This window comes from Stegostoma tigrinum, chromosome 2 (assembly GCF_030684315.1).
Source record: "Stegostoma tigrinum isolate sSteTig4 chromosome 2, sSteTig4.hap1, whole genome shotgun sequence".
Classification (NCBI taxonomy): domain Eukaryota; kingdom Metazoa; phylum Chordata; class Chondrichthyes; order Orectolobiformes; family Stegostomatidae; genus Stegostoma; species Stegostoma tigrinum.
Window position 1 is genome coordinate 46,689,183 of NC_081355.1, and position 25,844 is coordinate 46,715,026.

The 25,844-nt window shown below is 39.9% G+C and overlaps 1 protein-coding gene across 5 annotated transcripts in view; it reads right to left on the reverse strand.

The window, feature by feature from the left end:
- LOC125461125 (triple functional domain protein-like) overlaps positions 1 to 25,844 on the reverse strand; it is a 636,773-nt gene that overhangs the window by 67,057 nt on the left and 543,872 nt on the right. For 4 of the 5 annotated variants that reach the window (XM_048549570.2, XM_048549543.2, XM_048549554.2 and 1 more), the window contains 9 exons: positions 17,080 to 17,149; positions 15,361 to 15,450; positions 14,044 to 14,136; positions 13,729 to 13,779; positions 9,749 to 9,826; positions 8,928 to 9,119; positions 6,877 to 7,057; positions 4,985 to 5,718; positions 1,198 to 1,445 (listed from right to left, as the gene is read on the reverse strand). In XM_048549570.2, the coding sequence (XP_048405527.1) occupies positions 1,198 to 1,445; positions 4,985 to 5,718; positions 6,877 to 7,057; positions 8,928 to 9,119; positions 9,749 to 9,826; positions 13,729 to 13,779; positions 14,044 to 14,136; positions 15,361 to 15,450; positions 17,080 to 17,149 (1,737 nt within the window). Of the gene's footprint in view, positions 1 to 1,197; positions 1,446 to 4,486; positions 5,719 to 6,876; positions 7,058 to 8,927; positions 9,120 to 9,748; positions 9,827 to 13,728; positions 13,780 to 14,043; positions 14,137 to 15,360; positions 15,451 to 17,079; positions 17,150 to 25,844 lie in introns of those variants that run through there. The other variant, XR_007249410.2, reaches the window with a different exon arrangement.

The window sequence follows — 25,844 nt, forward strand, 5'->3', positions numbered from 1 at the left end:
TATTCCGTGTCATGCCAACAAGCCAAGGGCAGTGAGTGATGATCAAAATGAAAACTTCATCCTCAAAATACAGTAACTTTAAACAGCTCTTACTGGACGGTTGAGAACAATGATCACAAGCTTTTGACCATCTGACTGAGTTATCATCACGTATGAGAGTTACTTGGAAACAGCAATAATAGCTACCAGCTAGTCAAACTGGACAGAAAGTCGCAGTAGTGTAAATTGCTCACTCCATACTTTGGAAATCAATTGAAGTCCATTATAAAACAGCTTAACTGAAAATATACAAAGATCATCTATGTGTGGAACCACAGGAGATAGGAGAAATACTAAATGAATATTTCATGTCAGTATTTACCGTGGACAAAGACATGTGGGCCACGGAACTCAAGGAAATTTTATACCAATGTCTTTAAAACAGTCCATATTACAGAAGAGGTAAAAAACGTGTATCCCAGGATGTTGTGGTCGGCTTGGGAAGAAACTGAGGGGCCCCTAGCAGAGATATTTGTATTATCTATAGCCACAGGTGAGGTGCTGGAGGACTCTGGATAATGTTGTACCTTTATTTTAGAAAAGCTACGAAAAAAACTTGGGAACAATAGGTCATTGGACTGACAGGTCTCTTTCTGTGTTGTATGACTCTATAAGTGTCTTCCATATAATAGGTTCTATAATATTGAGTATATATGCCACCAGGCCTGCTATTAAGCTACACTGACACATTGAAAGTTTCAAATCTAGTTGTGTTCGTCTGCATGCTGGAGTATTACAATCAGCATCAGTGCTCCTGGACTAGCGATGGAGTTATGGGAAAATAGTCAGTGCTCCTGATGGCTTTCTTGTGATTTCAGTTCGAAAGTGTACATATTGGAATTTGGGTAAACTTAGGATAGGTGTAAATACAATTCCTCTGTTTGTCTCTCATAACCCACTTCCTTGCTAACCCTGGCTGTTGGAAGAATTGTGCAACAAGTATAGCCACTTAGACCAGTTATCAGAAGGCTCTCAGAATCCACACATCTAAATCTCAGCCAAGAGAAGCAGGAAAAAAATTTGAGATAGACAAAATAATTCCTGTCCACTTGTCATCATATGTGGAGAAGCAGAATGATTGTGTGATTGGGAAGAAATTGCCTGAAAGATTGATCATTTAGAGTTATGTAACCAAACGATGAATGAAAGCAGACTAACTTTAAAGTTCCTTCAGGGTTGTCTGGGATTATAATAGTTGTATGACCTAGTACATAGCCAGGAATCCATCCCTCAGCTGCAGGGCATTGGTCAGTGGCTGCTCGAAACACCAAAAACATGTTCTGTTGGTTGCTGGCCAGGATCTGCACCACCTCGCCCTGGCAGACATTGATCTCATCCTCTTTCACCGCAGTGTAATCATACGTTACCAGCATGGTGGAGATATTACTGCTGCTGCTACTTTCACTCTACAGGGGAGGAAAAAAAACAAGGTTCCAAAAATAAAATGTGCTTCTGAAACATTTCACATAGTAACACATTAAATTGGTAATTTAAACATGGCTCACTGATTTAGTTTCATAATAAAGTTTCTTGCTCCCCCCCAATTAAAAAGTGATTTGAAACATGAACCTAAATTTATTGTTTTCAACACTTCGTATAACACAGTATTCTTTTTATTATGACTTAAACAAATACACAGATACAATAAACTGACAAATAAAACATTAAAGATGCCCGCAGCACATTTCAAAATTGCTAATATATATTCTAATATTGTTTATTGTTAAACTGATACTTTAAGAATACAAAACTGCCAATTCACAGTTTAAATTAAAACTGACATTGCGCTTTTTTTCACCCATTAATGTTCTTTCTTTCTTTCCTCCTTTTGAAACATTGACTCTGTTGACATAAGATTTCAATTTGCAAACACCCGAGTTACTTGGTATGAGCGACCAGATTGTATGGATGAACCTGGAAGGGTGCTCAACTGTAAGGAGCATCACAGCTAAATTCGTATGGGTTCACTTCCAGCAAGAAATGGTGGACAGTGATCAGTAGGAGAAAAACTGACAGACAGGCACATTGGAAGTCAATTGTACTGCCTTTACTACTGAATTAGTCAAGATCAATGAACTTACTACAGATTGTGTAATCTTCTTGATTTGTATGGTTTGAGGCTATTGACAGAATACCTTAAAATTGTACAACTTCCCTCCAAAGGAATCAAAAAAATGTGAAAAAGTGATGAGTAGCCCTTAGTTTAGCAAAAACAGGACAGTTTCAAAAACAATTAAAACATGAACAATTTAATGTTTCATAAACAAAGCCTGTTAAATTCAAATGCATTACTTTTTAAAAAATTTGTAGTTGAACAGAATGTGGAGACGTGGCTTGAAATTCATTCCTATCTGCTCTAGTACTAACATTAAGAATATTTTGAAATTCAATAGCTGATTTCATTTAAAAACTGAGAATACTAAACAGGTTTGTCAGTATCTTTGGAGAAAGAAACAGTTACTGATCTTCTACTGGAACTGGACAAGTTAAAGAAATGTGACAGGTTTTAAGCAAGTTCAGAGGCAATGAAAAGATGTAGTACGGAGCAAGAAAAGAGAAGATATATGATTAGGTGGAAGGTAGGAGTGATTAAATGACAAATGGGTTATGGTGCAAGGTAAAACGATAAGCAAAGAATCAAAGACAGGTCTAGAAGAAAACGAATGAGAAAAGCACAATTACTAATAAATGGCAATGAAGAAAAGGGAACAGGGTAGACGATATGATCGAAAACTGTGGAACTCAATATTGAGTATGAAAGACTGCAAAGGGACTAACCAGATGAAGAAGTGCTGTTTCTCAAGGATCATACCTTGATTTGGCCCTTAACAGTCTTTTAGGCTCAATGTGGAGTTCAATAAATTAAGATCATATACAACCTGTGGCCTCCTTTTTTGTCTTCAAATGAAGCGATTTGTGGTTATGCTGATTTTCCCATTTACATTATTTCTTGTGTACCCCAGACTTCTCTTTTGATATTTTCACCCGTCCCACATTAAATATGTCTGTACTTGCTCGAACTTGTTACATCATCAACATTTCTGGTTCTCACTAATGATCATCAGCTTAAAGTACCTGTCTCCACAGTTGCTGCTGTTTGTGCAGAGCATTTCTGGCATTTTAAAATTTCATTTCAGTTTTCCCATACCCATAGAATTTTGCTTTTGTATTAGCTTATTTCATGAGTTTAGACTAATGATGAATTAATAATAATTGATGAATATGTAGCTGCATCTGATGCAGAGAATGTTAGACTATGCAGGAGAAGACGCAAATAATGCAGCTACAAATCATTTTTGGTCTGCCAATTGCAATCTGCACTGAAGCCTTTGCAACTACACTTCATTCGATAGCTGCTAGAAAGTGAAGAAAATAGAGTAGAATGAGTCACACATTTTATTTCCTCCTGTGCCAGAAGGGTTTTGCCATTGCTAATCATGTACACTTTTCTGTATTATTCCTCAATAACACAGTTGCCATTTAAAGCATCCATGTCTTTGATATAATATAACTAATTTAATGTTCTGTTCTCTTGCATGGTCTGAAAGGGAACAGAAATATAGCATTTTCTTAAACTAGTTCTCAAACCAAAGAAATACCTGTCTTCAATTTTCTCTGCTTGAAGACAGGCAATTTTTACTAAAACATCTACGTATAATAACCTTTTCAGAGTCATCAAAGTGACATTTAGCTTTTGACCAGAGTGTTTCAGACTTCCACCTACATGATAACTCATCACCACGAATATGCTGCACATTTTAATTGCGGATTACGTAAGACCATTTTTGACATACAAAATACAACAAGAATCATTTTTTGACACAACTGGTACAAAGTTGCTCCCTTAATTGAGACAGGAAAACATACAAATTGAAACAAAGAAGAGAAAAAGGAAGTTAGAGGCTAGAACATAGAAAGTGGAACAGCAGAATGTCATAGTGTACATATTATTTTAGCATCTGCTTAGGCAGCAAAAAGCACATGCTTTCAAGCAAATTGGATCAATACAGTGGAACTTAACAACCCATTCAAAATTTTGCGCTTGAAAACTGAGGGACATGCAATGCATAGTGAGCATGCAAGAGTTTAAAAGAAATAAACTAGGCTAAATGTTAAGTAACAATATTTTTTTGAGTTTGTTACACTGTTCAGGGAAACATTTTCATTCTGATTATTGGCATTATATTTAATACAATGATTTCAAAACAAACAAACTGTGGGAAAAGAAACAAATTCTGGAAAGACATTTGGTAAAATTGCTTTTTCTTTGGAAGGGAACACTGTCTCCCATACCATAAGGTAAAGCATTACAAATTTACAAGATATTGAAAAAGAAAATATACTTGTGAAGAATTCAGTGATCAAAAAAGTTAAAATTAATTTGAGACGGTCAGTGCATTTAATCCTTCCGATGTTATGTCACCCTTAAGCAGTTTCAATGTCTTACATTGTAAGCTGGACAGCTTCTTGAACAGAGGATTCCATATGTCAGCTGCAGAAGCTGGCTGAACAAGATAGGGGATGACGCATTGAATCAGCAATTGGTAATAAAAAAAAATTGCAACTAGCAAATTTAAAGTAGCGTGACCAGTCCAGAGAAATGCCCCATTAACAGATGTGGTATGCTCGTCTATAAGGAAAAAGGGTAAAGATGCAGTTTTGTTTTGCTGAAAGTTGCGTGAGCTGTTATTTTGCCTTCTGCAAAGGTGGGAGTTGCAGGAGCAGTGGTTAGTAGATGTTTAGCTTGATAAGTTTTTTTTAAAAAGATCTTGAAAGGTAGACAGTCACAGCGATGATAGTTAGGTTAAAGTTTTAAGTTTCAGAACAGAGCAGTTTATTTTTGCAGAGCCAGGAGGAATTAGTACGGAGAGTTATACTGACGCACAGAAGGAGAGCGTGGGAAGGTTTTAGAAGAGCTCACAGGACAGACTTGCTCCGCTCTTACCCCGTTGCTCTGAGTGGAATGCACCGACTGCTCGCTGGTCGAGGAGCATGTGCTCATACGATCAGTGTCCTTGCTGTGCGTGGAGTGGCGGTGGACCTGGCGCTGCAGGGAGTCCATGTCCCCTGGAAAGCTGAAGGAACCAGGGCGGCTTGCAGGTGAAGCTGGGTGTGAGCTCCAAAAGGAGCCCTTAAGAACAGGACTGCTGGGAGGGAAGGGTTCTTTGTTGAAGGGAGAGGAAGGGAAGGTTGTAGACAGCGGAGAACTCAAGGGTGAAGAAGTGCCTGGCCGTTGCTTTCCTATTGTCAGAGTGCCCACACTGCCTCTCGGTGTCTGGTTCTCTTCTAGACTACCTCGTAATTCCATTAGGCTTCCATCTCCTGTGTTGCTGAGTGGTCCTAATGTTTTCCTGGGACTCTCGAGGAGTTTTTTCCTAGGAATCTGTTCCAAATCCCTTTCGTTGCCTTGTCGTTCCAGATGCCTGTCAGATTGACTGGAGCCAGAATCTAAGGTGCTGTTGAGTGTCGTCAGGGTAGGGTTGCGAGCGGACATACCTGTCAATCTGTCTACCTCTGTTTGGGCCGAGGCCCCAGAGGAGACCAGGACTGGGGAATGGTGCCTGATAGGCTGGGGGATCCGAGATGGTCTGGAACGGCTTGTACTGATCATTCCACTACAGCTATTAGGTCCACTAGGGCCAACATGATTCTTCTGATACTCAATTGGAGATGTCAAAGCTGAAACCAAAAGAAAGTTTCATTAGACAAATTGCACATTATAAGATTGGGATAAATGAAAAACATGGATTATATAAAAAAAGACTTAGATGGAAGAGAAGTAGGGATTAGGAAAGCCCTCTCAAGGTTTATTTACATTCAGTAATTTTCAAATACTTCCAGATTATTCGGATGTATACTTTTGTGAGTTTAAAACAATGAAAGTCCATTTCATGGATTGCATAAATAATTCAATCATAACAGGTGAAATCTGGTGGTCCATTACAAATTTTCAAGTAGTTCACATTTTTGAGCTTCTACAAAGGGTTAATTATTACTTACCTTAAAACAACATTACGCATGAAAGGAATGGTACACAAAATTTTCATAAGGAACCATTATGATACGACAAATACACAATTAGATGAAGCTTGATTCCATTTGCTCACCTATTTAAAAATTAGTTATGGGCTCCAGCAAACTGATAGTGATCAAAATTTCAATTGGAACACAGCTAAATCTGAAACATCACAGCCCATTTATGCATGTGAAATGATTTTCTACAGTTCTGGAACAAAAGTGTTCTAATTCACATTAGTTATTGACTAAACAGAAAATGCTAAATTTCTATATTAAGAAGTTACTGTATTTTTAAATCCTTAGGAGTTTAAAAGTTACTAATCCTAGGGAATTCATGGATTGATGGAATGCAAGTTTGATCCATGGCTCTGTGAAAGCCCCAATTTTATCCATGTTTCTTTGCAGCCATTAGGAATGCAGGCCAAGTAGGTCCAACTGAAAGGAAGGATGATAATTGGTAAATTACTACTTTATTTCTTGGGAACACCTCACTGAAACTAACACACAAAGGCCACTTTGTCTGTCTCTAGGTTGTAACTAGTGTATCTCTCAGCAAAATCAGGATTGATAATAGGATTTGGTGAGTGTGAAATTAAGACTGAAACCACCTTTGTTGCTTATAATTTTAAAAATGGTATTTTACCAAGACCTTAAATATTCTAACTCATCAGTACTTACAAAAAAAAGGTAAACATTATTTTGTTTATACAAGTTAATAATAAATTTATTTGACTAATGTTGTTGAAAAAGCTAATTTAAATAGAAGAGGAACAGTGATATCCTGTTTAATGCACTTGTTTAAAGTAAACCTCAAAATACCATTTAAAAAGTTGCGCTGGTTTTCCAGAATTTGGTTGATTTCATAGATCCACATTTGGCGTACTGTAGGATTTGATGCTTGCAGAACATAGATTTCTACACCGCCTTCAGCTGATCGTGAGGTAAGTGCAAATTTACACGGATCATTCTCCACATTCTCTTCCAGGCCGAGGCAACTCACCTGAAACACAAATCAATAAACCTTTGTGTATTAAATCATATGACTTCTAAATTTGAATATCTGAAGTGACACTTGTCAGATCTTTTATACGAGGATGACTGCTTCATCGTTTATTACAAAATTGTAGTCCAAGAGCATTATTTTCTGTCTATTAAAATTAATGGACAGAAAATGGTGGTGGCTCAGTCCACAATTTCACCTGATAATCTTCTGTTTGTAATATTCATTGAAATAATTATATAAGATCTTTCAAAATACTTTTACAAAATGAGAATATTATCTGAATATGATATATTGAATCTGAAAAAAATTACACAGAAAAAATATAGTCTGGTAAGATGTTCAAGGGAGAAATATTCTCATTAAAAACGAAAGCTGAAAAATACTACAATTCAGAAAGGAGAATGGCACCTTAATAACACTGACAGAACTTTTTAGAATTATATCTTTGATTAAGATTATGTGATGCTGGATAATGGTCCAAGCAACATTTCTTTTTTCTGGACTGTGCTGGTAATTTATCCAAGTCCTCTGAAATTGTTTTGTGGGGTAACTTGAACTTGTGTGCCTCTTGCTGCAAGGGTAGATGGCTTATTGGAAACCCCATTGACAACAGCCAAGATAAAACAGTTCAGTGATGCAATCACAACAGGTTTGGCTGAGTAACAGAAAAGTAACTTATTACTGGTGCTCTGCAATGTTGCTTCTAAACAGGAGCTGGAAGATGTATGCAAATGCTGTAGATTGATTTGTTTTCTGATTTATTTCACCCAGCACAAGTGTCTCATCTCTTCAGCCTACTGTTGCCAGAAATTTTGAGAACGACACTAGATAATACCATAATGATGCAACAACACCTTGCTCTTGGCCCCCAGGAGAAAATGGTGCAAGGAATGCAACTACTGAAAAAGTCCAGCTTGCCCTCCAATTCAATTCCTGTGCCCTTTGCTTGCTGAGCCTGAGAAAACTCCAACCCACTTATCTGCACTATGGAGCCTCCTGCATCATTGTTGCGTTGCTGCAGGCAGCAGTCCTAGCAGTGGCCATCACACCTAATAATGCTGTTGACACACACGATGCTGCCATCTGATTGAATGCACAAAGTGGCATCTCCACCTTTCCATGCAGGGAAGCCCTGACATCAGCCACCAACTGCCTGAATGCTACTTCATTAAGTCTGGAATTCAAATGCAGTGGGGCTGCCTCTTCCTGGTTTTCCAGCAATCCACATCCATTAAATTTGAGTCAGTATCTCACTGTTGATGAAATTACATATTTCTCAGGGAAATAGACCTGTGATTGGATTGTATATTGTTCTTCTATAATAAGGGCAGTGACTCAGTGGTTAGCACCGCTGCCTCACAGCACCAGGAACACGGTTTTGATTCCAGCCTCAGGAGACTGCCTGTGTGGAGTTTGCACATTCTCCCCAAATCTGCGTGGGTTTCCTCCGGTTGCTCTGGTTTATTCTGACAGTCCAAAGATGTGCAAGTTAGGTGGATTGGCGATGCTAAATTGCCCATAATGCCTAGGCTGGGAAATACATGGATAGGATCTGGGTGGGATGCTCTTCACAGAGGTCGGTGTAAGCTTGATGGACCGAATGGGCTGCTTCCACGCCACAGGGAATTCTGTGATTTTATAACTGACTATTCTTCATGATATTATGATAAATTGAGCTACTGAAATTGGTATTCAAAAACCTTTATAAATTTACAAGTCAGACATCAACTGGGTTTACCAAAACCATTAATAAATTAAATTTTCCTAACTTCATTAATTAACTATTAATTAATTATTCTCTGAGAATTTATATTAGAAGATTTGCTTGAGTTCTGTAAGAAATTTACTAGGTTGGTCTCGACATTACCTTGACACTGTTTTTAAATAAGTAGCCAGGCATGGAGAAGCCTTTTTTCTTATCTAAAGGCTCACTGAATATTGCAATCTGTTCAAAAAGGAAGACTCTTCGCTCTTTACTGCGTGAAAGAAGTCCAGCATCTTGATCTGCAACAAAGAATGTGTCCTGGAGAAGTAATCTTCCTTGGGCTATAATTTTGCCCTGAAAACAGAGGGAGAAACATCACCCACTTTTTCATTCCATAAAAGGATTCAGCAAGTCCAACACAAAACACTAAAAAAAGCTTCAATCATTTATGTCTGTACAAATCAGAAACAGAGTGCAGATAAAAGGGACTTGGTATATATAATGTGAATGGCTACAATTTGCAGTGAATAATTGAACTTCTAGTACTCCTCTTCTATGTTGAGATCACAGACCTGTTTGTAAACCATATCCTTTTTGTTCACAGAAAAGAGAAATGCACATTCATATTGCAAGTCTCTGTTTGGCACTTTCTAAGCAAAACTTGCAATAAACATGACGGCAGCTAGGAGTTAAGTTACAATTCTATTTTCAGCATGGTTGCACACATTATTTACATTGTTGTAGAGAACTGAAGATACTGAAAATGTCACACATTTACAAAATAACAAACGTTTAAATGTATAATTTTTTAAAAAATTAAATTTATAATACTTTTGATTTGTGCTCATGTGTTTTGGTACATGAAATGCCACATGCTGAACTAATCCTCCTCAGATTTAGAAAATGAAGCTCAGCTATTGTAAATAACAGAGGAGGCTTTCCTGAAACAGAACAAGTGATGGAAATCAAACTGTCAGAATTACATCGAATCCTTGCAGCCGTCCAACATTCATCATATCGTTGCATCTCTTTGGTACAACACACATGACCTCCACAGCTTTCTATATGTAGAAGACAGAGGAAAGATATTATCAGCATTGATATTCCTAGGTTTATTAATTTTAAGGATTTTAAAATATCTAAAAATATAAAGCCATTTTTCCCTTTGCATCTCTCTTAGCTATATTGATTGTTGCAAGCACATGAAAAGAAGCTAGAGAACCCTGTTACATAAGATCACAATGGGTTACAAGTTCAAAAACATACTGACAATAGAAGTTTTTCCCCTCCTTCTGTTAGTAGCCTCCCATGTTTCACTTTTCCTCTTCAACCATACATGATTCACTAAAAGATGTGATGCGATGGAATCAGTGTAATCTATGTAGAGACCAACTATACTTGAACATATTGTGTTATGAACAGGATGCAAAGATGCTTCAAGGAGGTTTGGAGAGGCTAAACAAGTGGGTAAAAATTTGGTAGGTGGAACACAATATGGAAAAAGGTTATCTACTTTGGTCGGACAAATATGGGTGGCACAGCGGCTATCATTGCTGCATCACAGCACCAGGGACTCGCACCCTGGGGTAACTGTCTGTGTGCAGTTTGTACATTATCCCCGTGTCTGTGAGAGTTTCATCGAGGTACTCTGAACTCCCCCCATTGTCCAAAGGTACGCAGGTTAGGTGGATTGGGTTAGCCGTGCTAAATTGCCCAGTAGTGACAAGGGTTGTGCAGGCTAGGTAGATTAGCTGTGGGAGAGGCAGGGTGGGTCTGGAAGGGATGGTCTTCAGAGCGTCAGTGTGGACTAGAATGGCCGGCTCCCACATTGTAGGGATTCTATAAAACATAAGTAGAGAATTTCTCAAACGGTGAGAGGCTAGAAAGTGTTGACCTTCAAAGAGACTTATGTTTTCTTGCTCATGAGTTAATGAATGTTAGCCTGCAGGTACAATGAACAAGGAGGAAAGCAAGTGTATGCTGGACTTCAGTTGAAGACAATCTGAAATAGGTATAAAGATACCATACTGCAATTATACAAAGCTTGAGTGACACCACAACCGGGGTATTGTGTGCAGTTTTGGTCTTATCTACAGAAAGAGATACTTGATGTGTAGGAAACACAACAAAGACTCCTGAAATTAATTCATGGGATGGAGGGATTATACTATCAGAAAGATTAAATAGCCAGGGCCTACATGGTCTAGAACTCAGAAGAATGAGAAATGATCTTATCCAAACTTAGAAAATTCTTGCAGGAATCTAAGCTTTGATGCAGGAAGGATATTTTCCTTGGCTGGACTGGGCAATACTGGGTTGGGGTGAGGGGTGCAGTTAGAACTAGGGCACAGTCAGAAGTAGTAGCAGATTGCTTAGGGTTGAGAAAATCCTTCACTCAAGAGGGTGGTGAATCTTTGGAATTTTCTACACCAGCCCACTGTGAAGGCTTAGTCATCGAATTTGTTTAGGATTGCGATCAATAGATTTTTACACGTTAAACATATCAAAATAGATAGAGCGTAGGAAAACAGTGATGAAGCAGAAGATAAATGATGATTTCATTGATGATGGAATGGAATCAAAAAGCTGAATAGCCTACTTCTGCTACTTATGTTATTACAGGGTCCCATCCACATACTAGAAAGCATCATGGTTTCACCTTTAACTGGCAGGCAAGAGTGAGAGACAAATCCCTACAGGATTCAGAATGGCCTGGATCATTTTAATTTCCAGGTCACACCTCTTCTCCCACCTGAGAAAGGAACAGTAACATCAGGGTTGATTATTGACATTGAGAAGTTGGGTTGAACCACAGGAAGTCAACGAAACAAAACAAAAAGATCCCAGTCCATGTTTTCCTTTCAGAATTCAACTGACTGTACAAAACTCAGTCCTATCTCTTCATGCAGCACAGCTGCAATATCAATACTTTGTTATATTTTACAAGCAAAATATTTTGCTGGTAAATATAAACAGGAATGCCATCCCAAATTATTTATTTGCCTTGCAAATAGGAATTTTTTTTATTTGAGTTTTGCTCAATATGCATTCTCAAGAGAAGAAAGATACATATATCCTAACCTGTAGAAATGCAAATACTAAGCTTGTTACTTACTTGTAGCAAACCAACTAAAATATGTGAAATTTAGTTTTCAAAGCCATATATTGAATGAATATAAGAACTAAGAGCAGGAGTAGGCAACTCAGCCATTTGAGTCTGCTCTTCCATTTGACGCGACCATGGCTGATCTCAGCTCAGCCTTAATCCCACTTCCCTGCATGCCCTCCACAACCCTTCAACCAATTACTAAATAAAAATCTGTCTATGCACTCCTTAAAGGTACTCAATGTCTCAGCATCCACCACAATCTGGGGTAGTGAATTCCGCAGATTCACAAACAAATTTTCCTCATCTGTTTTAAAGCTGCTCCCCTTATCCTAGAACTATGACCTCTCATTCTAGATTGCCTAACATGAGGACACTTTGGACAAACCAAGTGTAGACTGGGTGACTGCTTCGCAGAACACCTGTGATCTGTGTGCAAAAAAGACCCTAATTTTCCAGTTGCTTGTCACTTCAACACACCACCTCGTTCCCTTGCCACCATCTCTGTCTCAGGTTTGTTGCAGTGCTCCAGTGAAGATCAGTGCAAGCTGGAAGAACAATACCTCATTTTCCACTTGGGAACTCTGCAACCTTCTGGACTCAATACACAAGTTCAAAAATTTTAGGCTTCGAGGCACCTTCTCCCAATGCCCTTACCACAAACCCCACACACCAGGCATTTTTATCAAATGGTCTGCTATTACACTCACCATTAATAGTCATTAGTCATTAATAGTCCCCAATCGCAGTTACTCATGCTTCTAGGATGACCATTATCCATGTATTTGTCTGTCCAACTGTTCTTCTGTCTCTATGGGCTTTATCCCCACTTATCGTTTGTTCCTCATCCCCTCCACCACCCTATCTTTCACACAGAAACCAACTTTGTCCCAGTACCATCGGATTTGAAGAAGGGTCACTGGACCCGAAATATTGACTCTGATTTCGCTCCTCATGCTGCTATACCTGCTGAGACTTTCCAGCAATTTCCTTTGTATGAGGAAACATCCTTTCTGTGTTTACTTTGTCAATCCCCTTTATCATCTTACATAAAGTTGTATATGAGATCAATTAGATCTCCTCTCATTCTTCTAAACCCTAAACAGCATAGGCCTGAATTGCTCAATCTCTCTTCATAAGACAATTCTCTCATCTCTGAAATCAATGTAGTGAACCTTTTCTTAACTGCCTCCAATACAATTACATCAAGTAAGGGAACCAAAATTGTATGCAATACTCCAGTGTGGACTCACGACAGCATTGTACAGTTTTGGAAAAAATGCCAAGTTTCCGTCTGCTTTCCCTATTACTTGTTCTATCTGTGTACTGTTTTTCTGTGATTCATGCACAAGGACAACCAGATCCCTTTGCACCTGAGCGCTCTGAATTTCCTCCATTTAGATAATAAGGTGCTATATGTCCATACATCATAAAAATAGCGACAAGCTAGGGTACCAGTACGTAAAATAGTACATCTTCTCAAAAGATGCAATTAATAAAATTAAACTTGAATGATGCACACTTGCTGTGAAATAACCACTGAAAGATCTGCAGTTCATTCTGACTGATCAAATGTGAGTAGTCATCTCTAGAGGGAAAACAAAATTCTACCTTTCAACAATACAACAGATGTAAGTGATCATAATATTCATAATTCCTGGTAGCATGACTTTTTTTTCTCTGATTACACCTCTGTGAAGTGCCTTGGCAAGCTTTTCAATGTTAAAGGTGCGCCATTGTTCTATGTGGAGAATGTTGTCCTTCGGGTAGAACAGTTAAATATACTACCTAGCTTGTAAAATGACAATGCTTTGATGACATGGAAAGTATATTGACACTGATGTACTGAGACAATACCTCCAGTTCTGTTGTATCAACAGCTGCCTTTCTTGAGTATTTAAGGAAGTCCTGTGCACAGAGAAGATAAAACAGAATTAATCAGAAGTTTCCCTGTTAACCCAGAAACCTAACTTCAAACGATCATCCTCCACTCACAAGATGAGTTTTTTCTAACAGCGAATGAACAGCTTTCTCCTTGTTCTAGCAGAATGCATGACTCAATGTGAACGATCATTGCCAAATAATTACTTGACAGCATTCTGAGTTGTTTCACACATTTTCCTTAATCTATTATATAATTTTTCAATTATAAGTTCCCCAAGATGTACTAACCTTAAGAAGGAGCTGATATTTCATTATCCGTTGCACTGGTTTTATTAGCAGGTCTGTCAGTTGTAATCGATGACCAAGTCGCTGTTTTATGTCCTTAAGATCACAGTAAAAAGCATGATTTAAATTTGTTCTTCTTTTTCTAATATAGATGTAATAGCAATGTTTCCTTTGGCACTTGTATTCTTCTCTATCCCAGTTGCATTATATTAAGCAATACAGATTCTGGATGATTTCATAGAGTTCTAAACATAACTGCAGATGTACGGTCAAGCTAACATAATCATTAAAATGTCAAAGATATAACAGTTGAAAACTTTTTACAAATATTATTCAAAACAGTAGTAAACGTTTGCTTAGCATGAGTGGCTGGAGACAAAACCACAATCTGTAATTTTAAATGAGATCAGTGGGGAAGAAAAGAGAAGTGGGAACAAAATAGGGGAACTGTGTACACTAGAGCTAATACAAAGTGATCATTTTTGTCTTATACAAGCCAAAATATTTTTTAATGGAGGACCATGGAAGAAAAAAAGAACGGCTCAAATCTTCTGGTCTTTATATAGCAATAGATGTGACATAATTTGGGGAATACTTGTCAGGACTCAATATAAGTCACAAAACTCAGACATTAAATTCAACTGGTTTCTGAAAGACTTGGGCCATTAAAAGCTTAACAAAATACAGAAGCTAGTGAACTTAAAGGTGTTTGTCATCCCTTCTTACACCAAGCATTCTTCCCCTGGAGAGGCTGTATTGGACATCTGGTGATTCAGCCAGGATCAGAAGTTCTAAGAATCATAAAACTGTTGGGGCCCAAGTAGTGTCAATGTGCTCAGTGTCATCCCTGAATGGAAGATGTGGCTCACATTTACATATGCACTAGAAACATTACATTAAATCTGAGTTTGTTCAAGTTCTAGAAATATCAACATCATTCTCATATCGTGTATGGTTAGTAAGTTTGCAGATGACACCAAAATTAGAGGTGTAGTGGACACGCGAAGAGGATTACCTCAGTGTACAACAGGATCTTGATCAGATGGGCAGTTGAACTGAGGAGTGGAAGATGGAGTTTAATTTAGGTAAATGCAAGGTGCTGCATTTTGGAAAGGCAAATCAGGGCAGGGCGTATATACTTAATGGTAAGGACCTTGGGAGTGTTACTGAACAAGGACAGCTTGGAGAGCAAGGTCTAAGTTTCTTGAAAGTGGAGTTACAGGTAGACAAGACAGTAAAAAAAGCGTTTGGTATGCTTGCCTTTATTCGTTCAGTGGCACAAACTTTAATTAAAACTTAAAATATTTCCAAAGTTCTTACCTCAAAATAGGTGTCAATATATTCCGACACAATGCATTCAGATTTGGGCTTGTTCTGACAGTAAACTATATACATATGCAATCTTCTCTCCTTTGTGGTTTAGTAAAAAAAAGATTGTAAATAACAGCATCACTGAAAAAATATATTTTTAAAATTAACAACTACTCTTGCCTTAGCTATCCCAATTCAAGGAAATATTTTCAACTTGGATTGCATACTATTATGACAGCTTTTGCTGAAGTTCTCAGAAAATGGTCTGGTTGACATTATTATTCAAGTATTCCCACAATGTGTTTGTTCTGGTAAATATCTCAGTGTGTGAGAAACACAAAGTATGGGTGTAGCTTCCATCTGCTAAAAGCCTGTGTCCATCGATCATAAAACATCAACAACAAACCAAACATTATGGCTATGTGTCTTGCCAATAATAATGTAGGAAACTAGCTTTCAAGACAAATTTGGAATATTTTATGAAAGTTGAAATTGTTTTACTGCTGTTACTTGTTCCTCATGGTGGACTAGTTAATGAGGTTAAACCACATGGAATACAGGGAGAACTAGCTATTTGGATACAGAACTGCCTCGAAGAAAGAAGACAGAGAGGGTGGTGGTGGAGGGTTGCTTTTCAGATTGGAGTTCTGTAATCAGTGGTAAGCCACAAGGATTGATGCTGGCTCCTGTTTTTTTTGCCATTTATCAAAATGATTTGGATGTGAGCATAGGATGTACGGTTAGTAAGTTTGCAGATGACATCGAAATTGGAGATGTAGTGGACAGCAAAGAAGGTTACCTCAGAGTACAATGGGATCTTGATCAGATGGGCAGTTGGGCTGAGGAGTGGCAGATGGAATTTAATTTAAATAAATGTGAGCTGCTGCATTTTGGAAAGGCAAATCAGACTTAAAGATACCTAATGTAAGGTCCGGGCGAGTGTTGCTGAACAAAGAAAGCTTGGAGTGCAGGTTCATAATTCCTTGGAAGTGGAGTTACAGGTAGACAAGATAGTAAAGAAGGCGTTTGGTATGCTTGCCTTTATTGGTCAGTGCATTGTGTTCATGAGTTGGGAGGTCATGTTGTGGCTGTACAGTATATTGGTTCAGCCACTTTTGGAATACTGCAGGCAATTCTGGTCTTCCAACTATAGGAAACCTGTTGTAAAACTTGCAAAGGTTCAGAGTAGATTTACAAAGATGTTGCCAGAGTTGGAGGGTTTGAGCTATAGGGAGAGGCTGAACAGTTGGGGCTATTTTCCCTATAGTGTCAGAGACTGAGGGGTGACCTTACAAAAGTTTATAAAATCATGAAGGGCATGGATAGGGTGAACTGCCAAAGTCTTTCCTTTAAGGTAAGGGAGTCCAAAACTAGAGACCATAGGGTTAAGATGAGAGGGGAATGATTTAAAAAGGATCTAAGTAGCAACATTTCTTGCAGAGGGTTGCGCGTGTACGAAATGAGCTGCCAGAGGAATTGGCACAGACTGGTACAATTACAACATTTAAAAGGCATCTGGATGGGTATATGAATAGGAAGGGTTTAGAGAGATATGGTCCAAATGCTGGCAAATAAGACTATATTTATTTAGGATGCGTTGGATTGCTGAGACTGTTTCCGTGCTGTACATCTCTATGCCTCTAATATCAGATTTCTGGATTTCAACTATCCATTAAAAATGGAAGGATGGGAAGAATGTATTTTCTGTTCGTAGAAAATGCAACTTACATGTTTAACAAAAAGTGAAGCTAACTTATCAGGATCCTCAAGGCACTTCTCCAGTTCACCAAGAAAAAAGCTAAAAATCAAGAAGTACAAAAAGATCAATTACACTTGGTCATATTTTGCTGTTAAGCATTGAGGCATCACCCTTATTTAGTCATAAGCAGCACACCAACTTCATGAGAAGTGCAGGTGTTGCCATCTATGCCCTCCAGCATTGCTAAATGGCAATAAAGGTTTTACTCAAGTTGCATCACTTTATAGCTAGCTTTATGAAAATTTATTTCGCTGTCCGCCATTTAAAGACAATGAATATTGTTTTGTTGCAATTAATAGAGCCAAATTCACCACAGAAAATTAAAGTTCGCCATTTGAAGGAGCAAATATTCTTTCATGATGTGACCATTAGATATGCCTGAAGACAACAGAAACTGATGAGAGGCTAAGCAATGGGTTGTTGTGTGAGTGGAATTACGTTGGGTCACTCATGTCTGCTAATGGGCAGTACAGTGGCTCAGTGGTTAGTACTGCAGCCTCACAGCGCCAGGGACCTGGGTTCAATTCCAGCCTCGGGTGACTGTGTGGAGTTCGCATATTTTCCCCGTGTGCGTGTGTGGGTTTCCTCCGGGTGCTCCGGTTTCTTCCCACAGTCCAAAGATGTGCAGGCTAGGCGGACCGGCCATGCTAAATTGCACATAGTGTTCAGGGGTGTGTGGGTTATAGGGGGATGGTTCTGGATGGGATGCTTCAAGTGGCGGTGTGGACTTGTTGGGCCGAAGGGCCTGTTTCCACACTGTAGGGAATCTAATCTAATCTAATCTAATCTAAGATTGCAGGAAATCAGTAACTGCTGTTTCTTCCAAATAAGTCACATAGTTGGGAAAAATATTTAGGCGTGGTCACATACACGGACAATTCCAAATATGGTATACACTTGGCAGAGAGACCTATATATGAAGATCCTGAGAAGAATCCTTTGTTCAGCAGAACTTCAAAGAATAATACTGCAGAAGGTAGGCCGTGTCAGGAGGAGTAGTGAAGACATCAAGAAGAGTTTCAGCCTTACTAACTGCCAACCCTCCCAATAATAACCTTTGGGGTTAGTTATTGAACCCAGGATAGTGAAAGATAGTGATTTAGAAACCTGTAGCAGTTTAAAGCGTGTGTTATTCATTAAAGTAGTTAATAAATTAATTGAGTTTTATGAGCACTGACCTTTGACCTCATGTTGGGAGTATCACTTCTCAAAATCATTAGAGGAGTCTAGGAATGGCAACTTTGATTCCTTTTCAAATTTTTCCTTTAATTGCCATCAACGAAAGAGCTGAACTCCAGAAGGAGATAACATCAAGACAGTACTTCACCATGTATAGCATCAAGGAGTCAGAGCAACATTAGGGTTAATGCGACTCAGAAGAAAAACACTCTGGTGGTTGGAACCATACTTAACACAAAGGAAGATGGTTCTGGTAGCTGGAGGGCACTCATCTCAGCTCCAGAATAATTCAGCAGTTCCTAAGGGTAATTTCCTCGGGGATATTTGCTGATAACTGCATAATGCTCAATACCATTTGTGACTCCTCAGATACTGTAGCAGTTCATGTCAAATGCAGCAAGATCTGAACAATATCCAGGTTGGATTGACAAGTAGCAAGAAACATTCATGTCACACCAGTTCTAAGAAATGACCACCTCCAACAAATTAGAACTTAACCGCAACCCTTCCCATTCAAATAGCATTGCCATCACTGAATCAGCCACTATCAACATACCTGGGTTGAAAATGACGTGAAACTAAAATGGACTAGCCATAAAAATTAATTCACTTCCTGTTGAGTTCTTCTAAAGGTCTCCAATTGATGTCTCAAACTTTAGTTTTTGAGCAACTTCAGCCCTTTTCTGGCTAGGGTGAGGGGAGTGTTGTGTTGTGAATACCCCGCTGCTTGTGGTATGCATGGATTGCTTATGTTACTTACTTGATCACAGCCATACAGAAAAAGAGTGAGACCAAGAGAAAGCAATGCCACGAGAGAGAAAGAAATGGAGGGGCATGGTAGAAGCAGAGTGAGAGACAGGTTGTTTGCAGCTGCAGGAAGGAGAGAAGAGAGAAAGAGATAGGTTGGAGGATTGAGGGCGAGATGGAGAGTCAGAGAGGGCTGGGCAGATATAAACAATATCACAATCTGAAACTGAATGTTCAAAATACTGCATTGTAGCATCTTGCTGTGTAGAATACCTGGCAAATCCACTAAATTACAACAAAGATCAGCCTGTAAAGAACCATTCATGGACTGCCAAGCTGTCCCAAGGGCAGGGTACAAGAATAATGCACCACGATGGGCAAAGCCATGTATTCATAGTGATCTTTAACCTGGCTCACTTGATGACCCCTTAGAGGTCTGGTACTCCAACCTTTAAAATAAAATTTTTCTTGGTACCAAAGCATTTGAGGTAGTGGCTTGGTAGGTGATGCAAACTTAACTGTGTGGTCATGAGCCACCTGGAGGCTGGGGACTTCTTGGATGGTTAACGTTAAATAGGCATGACAAGCAGAACTTTTGAGAAACAGGGCTCAGACAGTGGCTGCAATACTGGGGCTACAGGCTGAGGAGACCCCCGAATCCAATGGAATGTGCCCCCAGATACTAAAGAAATAGCTCCAGAGAAAGTGGATGCACAGGTAGTGATCTTCCAAGAACACTTAGATTCTGGAAAAGACCCAAAGGATTCGAAAACTGCCAATGTAACTAAATATATAAAGAGAGGGAGGCCAGAAACAGATAACGATTAGCCAGTTAGGTTAATGCCAGTTATTGGGAAAACCCAAGTCTATTATAAAAGATGTAATCGTAGAGAATTTAGAATTGCTAACATGATCAGGCAGATTCAGTATGGCTACATGAAGGGGAAAACATGTCTGACAAATTTACTAGAATTCTTTGAGGAGTAACAAGCAAGATAGATAGAGGGGAAATCAGTGAGAATAATACATTTTGGATTTTCAGAAAGCTTTTGATGAAGTACAACACATTAGGCTACTTAATAAGAGCCTATGGTGTTCAAGGTAGTAAATTAGTATGGATATATAATCTGGCTAACAAAAAGAAGATAGTCAAGATAAATGGGGGTGGGGGGGTGCATTTTCAGGATGGCCACCTGTAAATAGTGAAGTTGCACAAGGATAAAGGCTCAGCCACAATTATTTACAACATATTTTAATGACTTAGATGAAATGTATTACGTTACATTTGTGGCTGACATAAAAATGGGTCAGAATGCAAATGGTGAGGATGACACAACAAATCTGCAGAGGGATATAAAACTATGTGATAAAATATAATGCAGGAAAATGTGACGTTTTGCAGTTTTTAGCAAGAATAGCGGAAGTGAATATTATTTAAATGTAGAAAGGCAGCAGAAAGATATACAAGAGGGTTTTTTTATGAATTACAAAGCTAGCATCCAAGTTCAACCAGTAATAGGAATGGCAAATGGGATATCTGCTCTATATAAAAGGAAATAGAGGACAGAAGTTGGCAAATCTTTCCAGAGCTATACAAGGCTCTAGTCAGGCTGGAATACTGTTAACAGTGTTGGGCACCTTGTCTAAGGAAAGATATACCAGCATTGGAGGCAGTCCACAGATGTTTCACTACGCAGATCGCAGGTTTGTAGGGACTGTCTTATGGGGAGAAGTTGAATAAGTTAGGCCTGGGCTCACTGGTATTTAGAATAATGAGGTGCAACGTTACAGAAACAACGAAACATAGAAAATAGGTTGACGAGTAGACCACTTGGTCCTTTGGGCCTGTACCACCATTCAACATGATCATAGGTGATCATGCAATCTCAGTATCCCATTCCAGCCCTCTCCTCATACCCCTTGATCCCTTTAGCCACAAGGGCCATGTCCAACTTCCTCTCGAATATATCTCATAAACTGGCCCCAACAGCATTCTGTGGGAGAGAATCCCGTAGGTTTACAACACTTGACTGAAGAGATTCTTCCTCATCTCAGTCCTGAAATGCTTACTCCTTAATTCTTAAACTATGACCCCTTGTTCTGGGCTTTGCCAAAATCAGGAACATTCTTCCTGCATCTAGCCTGTCCAGTCCCATCAGGCTTTTTATATGTTTCTATGAGATCCTCCTCATTCTTCTAAATTCCAGTGAATACAAGCCCAGTCAATCCACTCTTTCCTATTATGTCAGCCCTGTCGTCCTGGGAATCAGTCTGATGAATCTTCGTTGGAATCCCTCAACAGTACGATTTTCCCTCTTCAGACTAGGAGGCCAGAACTGTAGTCAACCCGTGACTTCACCAACACCCTGTATAACTGCAGCAAGACGTCCCTACTCCTATGCTCAAATTCTTTCTTACTATGAAGCGCCAGGGACCCGGGTTCGATTCCACCCTTGGGCTTCTGTCTGTGCGGAGTTTGCACATTCTCCTCGTGTGTGTGTGGGTTTCTTCCGGATGCTCCAGTTTCTTCCCACAGTCCAAAGATGTGCAGGGTAGGTGGATTGGCCATGCTAAATTGTCAGTAGTGTCCAGGGATGCCTAGGTTAGGTGGGTTAGACATGGGTAGGGGAATGGGTCTAGGTGGGATGCTTTTGGAGGAGTGGTGTGCACCTGTTGGGCCGAAAGGCCTGTTTCCACATTGGAGGGATTCTATGATTCTCTGTTGTTAGTTTCTTCACTGCCTGCTGCAACTGCAGGCCAACCTTAAGTGACTGCTCCACCATGACACTGAGGTCCTGCAGCACCTCACCTTTTCCTAACCACCATTCAGATAATAATGTGCCTTCCTGTTTTTGTGGCCAAAGTGAATAACCTCACATTTGTCCACATTATATTGCATTGGCCAAGTATTTGCCCACTCAGCCATCTGCCCAAGTCACCCTGCAGCCTCTTAGCATCCTCTTCACAGCACAGATTGACACCCAATTTAGCATCATCCGCAAATTTGGAAGCATAGCATTTAAATCCTTCGTCCAATTTGTTAATGTATATTGTGAAAAGTTGGGGTCCAAGCACTGAAACCTGTGGCACCCCACTTATCACTGTTTGCCACTCGAAGAAGGGCCTGTTTATTTCAACTCCCTGCTTCCTGTCTGCCAGCCAGTTCTCAACCCAGGACAATACATTACTTCTGATATCATGAGCTTTAATTTTTCTTACAAATCTTGTCAAAAGCCTTTTGAAAATCAAGATACACATTTACTGATTCACCATTGTCTACTCTACTGGTCACACCCTCAAAATTCCAGAAGATTTGTCAAGCATGATTTCCATGAGTGAATCCATGCTGATTAGTACCGATTCTATCCTGCTTTCCAAATGCTCAGTTATTACATCCTTAATAAATGACTGCAGCAGTCTCCCCACCACAGAGATCAGGCTGAGCAGCCTATACTTCCGCATTTTTTCTCTCCTTCCTTTTTTAAAGAGTGGAGTTACATTTTCTACTCTCCAGTCCACTGGAACGCTTCCAGAGTCTACAGAATTTTGGAAAATGACCATCAATGCATCCTATTTTTCGAGGGCCACTTCCTTAAGTGCTCTCTGAAATGCATAAAATCAGGCCCTGGGGACTTATCGGGTTTAATCCCATCAACTTCCCCAATACCATCTCCTGACTAATAAGGATCTCCTTCAGCTCCTCCTTCATGCTTGACCCTCTGTCCCTGGCATTTCCTGCCATCTCTTTGTTGACCATTATGAATTCACCTGATTCTAACTCCAAGGGACCTATATTTGTCGTCACCAGAAAAGGCAGATGAGCTTAGGGCTTGGATCGGTACCTGGAGATATGATGTTATTGCTATTACTGAGACTTGGTTGAGGGAAGGGCATGATTGGCAACTAGTTGTCCCAGGATATTGATGCTTCAGGCGGGATAGAGAGGGAGGTAACAGGGGTGGAGGAGTTGCAGTAATGGTCAAAGACGTTATGGGTAGAACTCAGAAATAGGAAGGATGCAGTAACAATGTTAGGGCTGTAATACAGGCCTCCCAACAGTGACCGTGAGATAGAGGTACAAATATGTAAATAGATAATGGAAAAATGTAGGAGAAACAGGTTGGTGGTGATGGGAGATTTTAATTTTCCCAACATTGACTGGCATTCACTCAGTGTTAGGGGTCAAGATGGAGCAGAATTTGTAAGGTGTGCCCAGGAGGGTTTTCTAGAGCAGTATGTATGTAGTCCAACTTGGGAAGGGGCTATACTGGGCCTGGTGTTGGGGAATGAACCCGGCCAGGTGGTTGATATTACAGTAGGGGGCTACTTTGGAAATAGCGACCACAATTCCGTAAGTTTTACAATACTCATGGACAAGGATAGGAGTAGTCCTAAAGGAAGAGTACTAAACTGGGGGAAGGCCGACTATACCAAGATTCGGCTGGATCTGAGGAATGTAGATTGGGAGAAGCTGTTTGAAGGTAAATCCACATTTGATATATGGGAGGCTTTTAAGGAGAGGTTGATTAGCGTGCAGGAGAGACATGTTCCTGTGAAATTGAGGAATAGAAAAGGCAAGATTAGGGAACCATGGATGACAGGTGAAATTGTGAGACCAGCCAAGAGAAAAAAGGAAGCATACATGAGGTCTAGGCGACTGAAGACAGACAAAGCTTTGCAAGAATATCGGGAATGTAGAGTGAATCTGAAAAAAGGGATTAAGAGGGCTAAGAGAGGACATGAGATATTGCTGGCAAACATGGTTAAGGAAAATCCCAAAGCCTTTTATTCATATATAAAGAGCAAGAGGGTAACTAGAGAAAGGATTGGCCCACTTAAGAACAAAGAAGGAAAGTTATGCGCTGATTCAGAGAAAATTGGTGACATTCTTAATGAGTGCTTTGCATCGGTATTCACTAAGGAGAGGGACATGACAGATGTTGAGGTTAGGGATAGATGTTTGCTTAGTCTAGATCAAGTTGACATAAGGAAGGAGGAAGTGTTAGGTATCCTAAAAGACATGAAGGTGGACAAGTCCCCAGGTTCAGATGGGATCTATCCCAGGATACTGAGGGAAGCGAGAGAGGAAATAGCCGGGGCCCTAACAGATATCTTTGCAGCATCCTTAGTCACGGGTGAGGACCCCGAGACTGGAGAATTGCTAATGTAGTCCCCTTGTTTAAGAAGAGTAGCAAGGATAATCCAGGTAATTATCGACCGGTGAGCCTGACGTCAGTGGTAGGGAAGCTACTGCAGAAGATACTGAGGGATAGGATCTACTCCCATTTGAAAGAAAATGGGCTTATCAGTGATAGGCAACATGGTTTTGTGCAGGGAAGGTCATGTCTTACCAACTTAATAGAATTCTTTGAGGATGTGACAAAGTTGATTGATGAGGGAAAGACGGTAGATGTCATATACATGAACTTCAGTAAGGCGTTTGATAAGGTTCCCCATGGCAGGCTGATGGAGAAAGTGAAGTCACATGGGGTCCAGGGTGTGCTAGCTAGATGGATAAAAAACTGGCAAGGCAACAGGAGACAGAGGGTAGTAGTAGAAGGGAATTTCTCAAATTGGAGACCTGTGACCAGTGGTGTTCCACAGGGATCTGTGCTGAGACCACTGTTGTTTGTGATATACGTAAATGATCTGGAGGAAGGTGTAGGTGGTCTGATCAGCAAGCTTGCTGATGACACTAAGATTGGTGGAGTAGCTGATAGTAAAGGGGACTGTCAGAGATTACAGCAGAATAGAAATAGATTGGAGAGTTGGGCTGATAAAGGGCAGATGGAGTTCAATCCGGGAAAATGCGAGGTGATGCATTTTGGAAGATCAAATTCAAGGGCGAACTACACAGTAAATGGAAAAGTCCCAGGGAAAATTGATGAACAAGAGAGATCTGGGTGTTCAGGTCCATTGTTCCCTGAAGGTGACAATGCAGTTCAATAGGGTGGTCAAAAAGGCACATGGCATGTTTTCCTTCATTGGGCGGGGTATTGAGTACAAGAGTTGGCAGGTCATGTTGCAGTTGTATAGGACTTTGGTTCGGCCACATTTGGAGTACTGTGTGCAGTTCTGGTCGTCACATTACCAAAAGGATGTGGATGCTTTGGAAAGGGTAAAGAGTGGGTTCACCAGGATGTTGCCTGGTATGAAGGGTGCTAGCTATGAAGAGAGGTTGAGTAGATTAGGATTATTTTCATTAGAAAGACGGAGATTGAGGGGGGACCTGATTGAGGTCCACAAAATCATGAGGGGTATAGACAGGGTGGTTAGCAAAAAGCTTTTTCGCAGCATGGGGGACTCAACTACTAGGGGTCATAAGTTCAAAGTGAGAGGAGGAAAGTTTAAGGGAGATATGCGTGGAAAGTTCTTTACACAGAGGGTGATGGGTGCCTGGAACGCGTTGCCAGCGGAGGTGGTAAACGCAGACACATTAGTGTCTTTTAAGATATATTTGGACAGGTACATGGATGGGCAGGGAGCAAATGGACGCAGACCATTAGAAAATAGATGACAGGTTAGACAGAGGATCTTGATCAGCGGAGGCTTGGAGGGCCGAAGAGCCTGTTCCTGTGCTGTAGGTTTCTTTGTTCTTTGTTCTTCTTCTCTTCACATGTAAATAGGAATTTTGTAGTCAGATTTTATGTTTCCTGCAAGCTTACTTTCTTATTGTATTTTCCCTCTATAAATTAAACCCTTTGTCCCTCACTGCCGAATTTTAAATTTCTCCCAGTTCTCAGGTTTGCTGCTTTTTTTGGCCAATTTACATGCCTCCTCTTTGCCTTTAATACTGTCCCTAATTTCC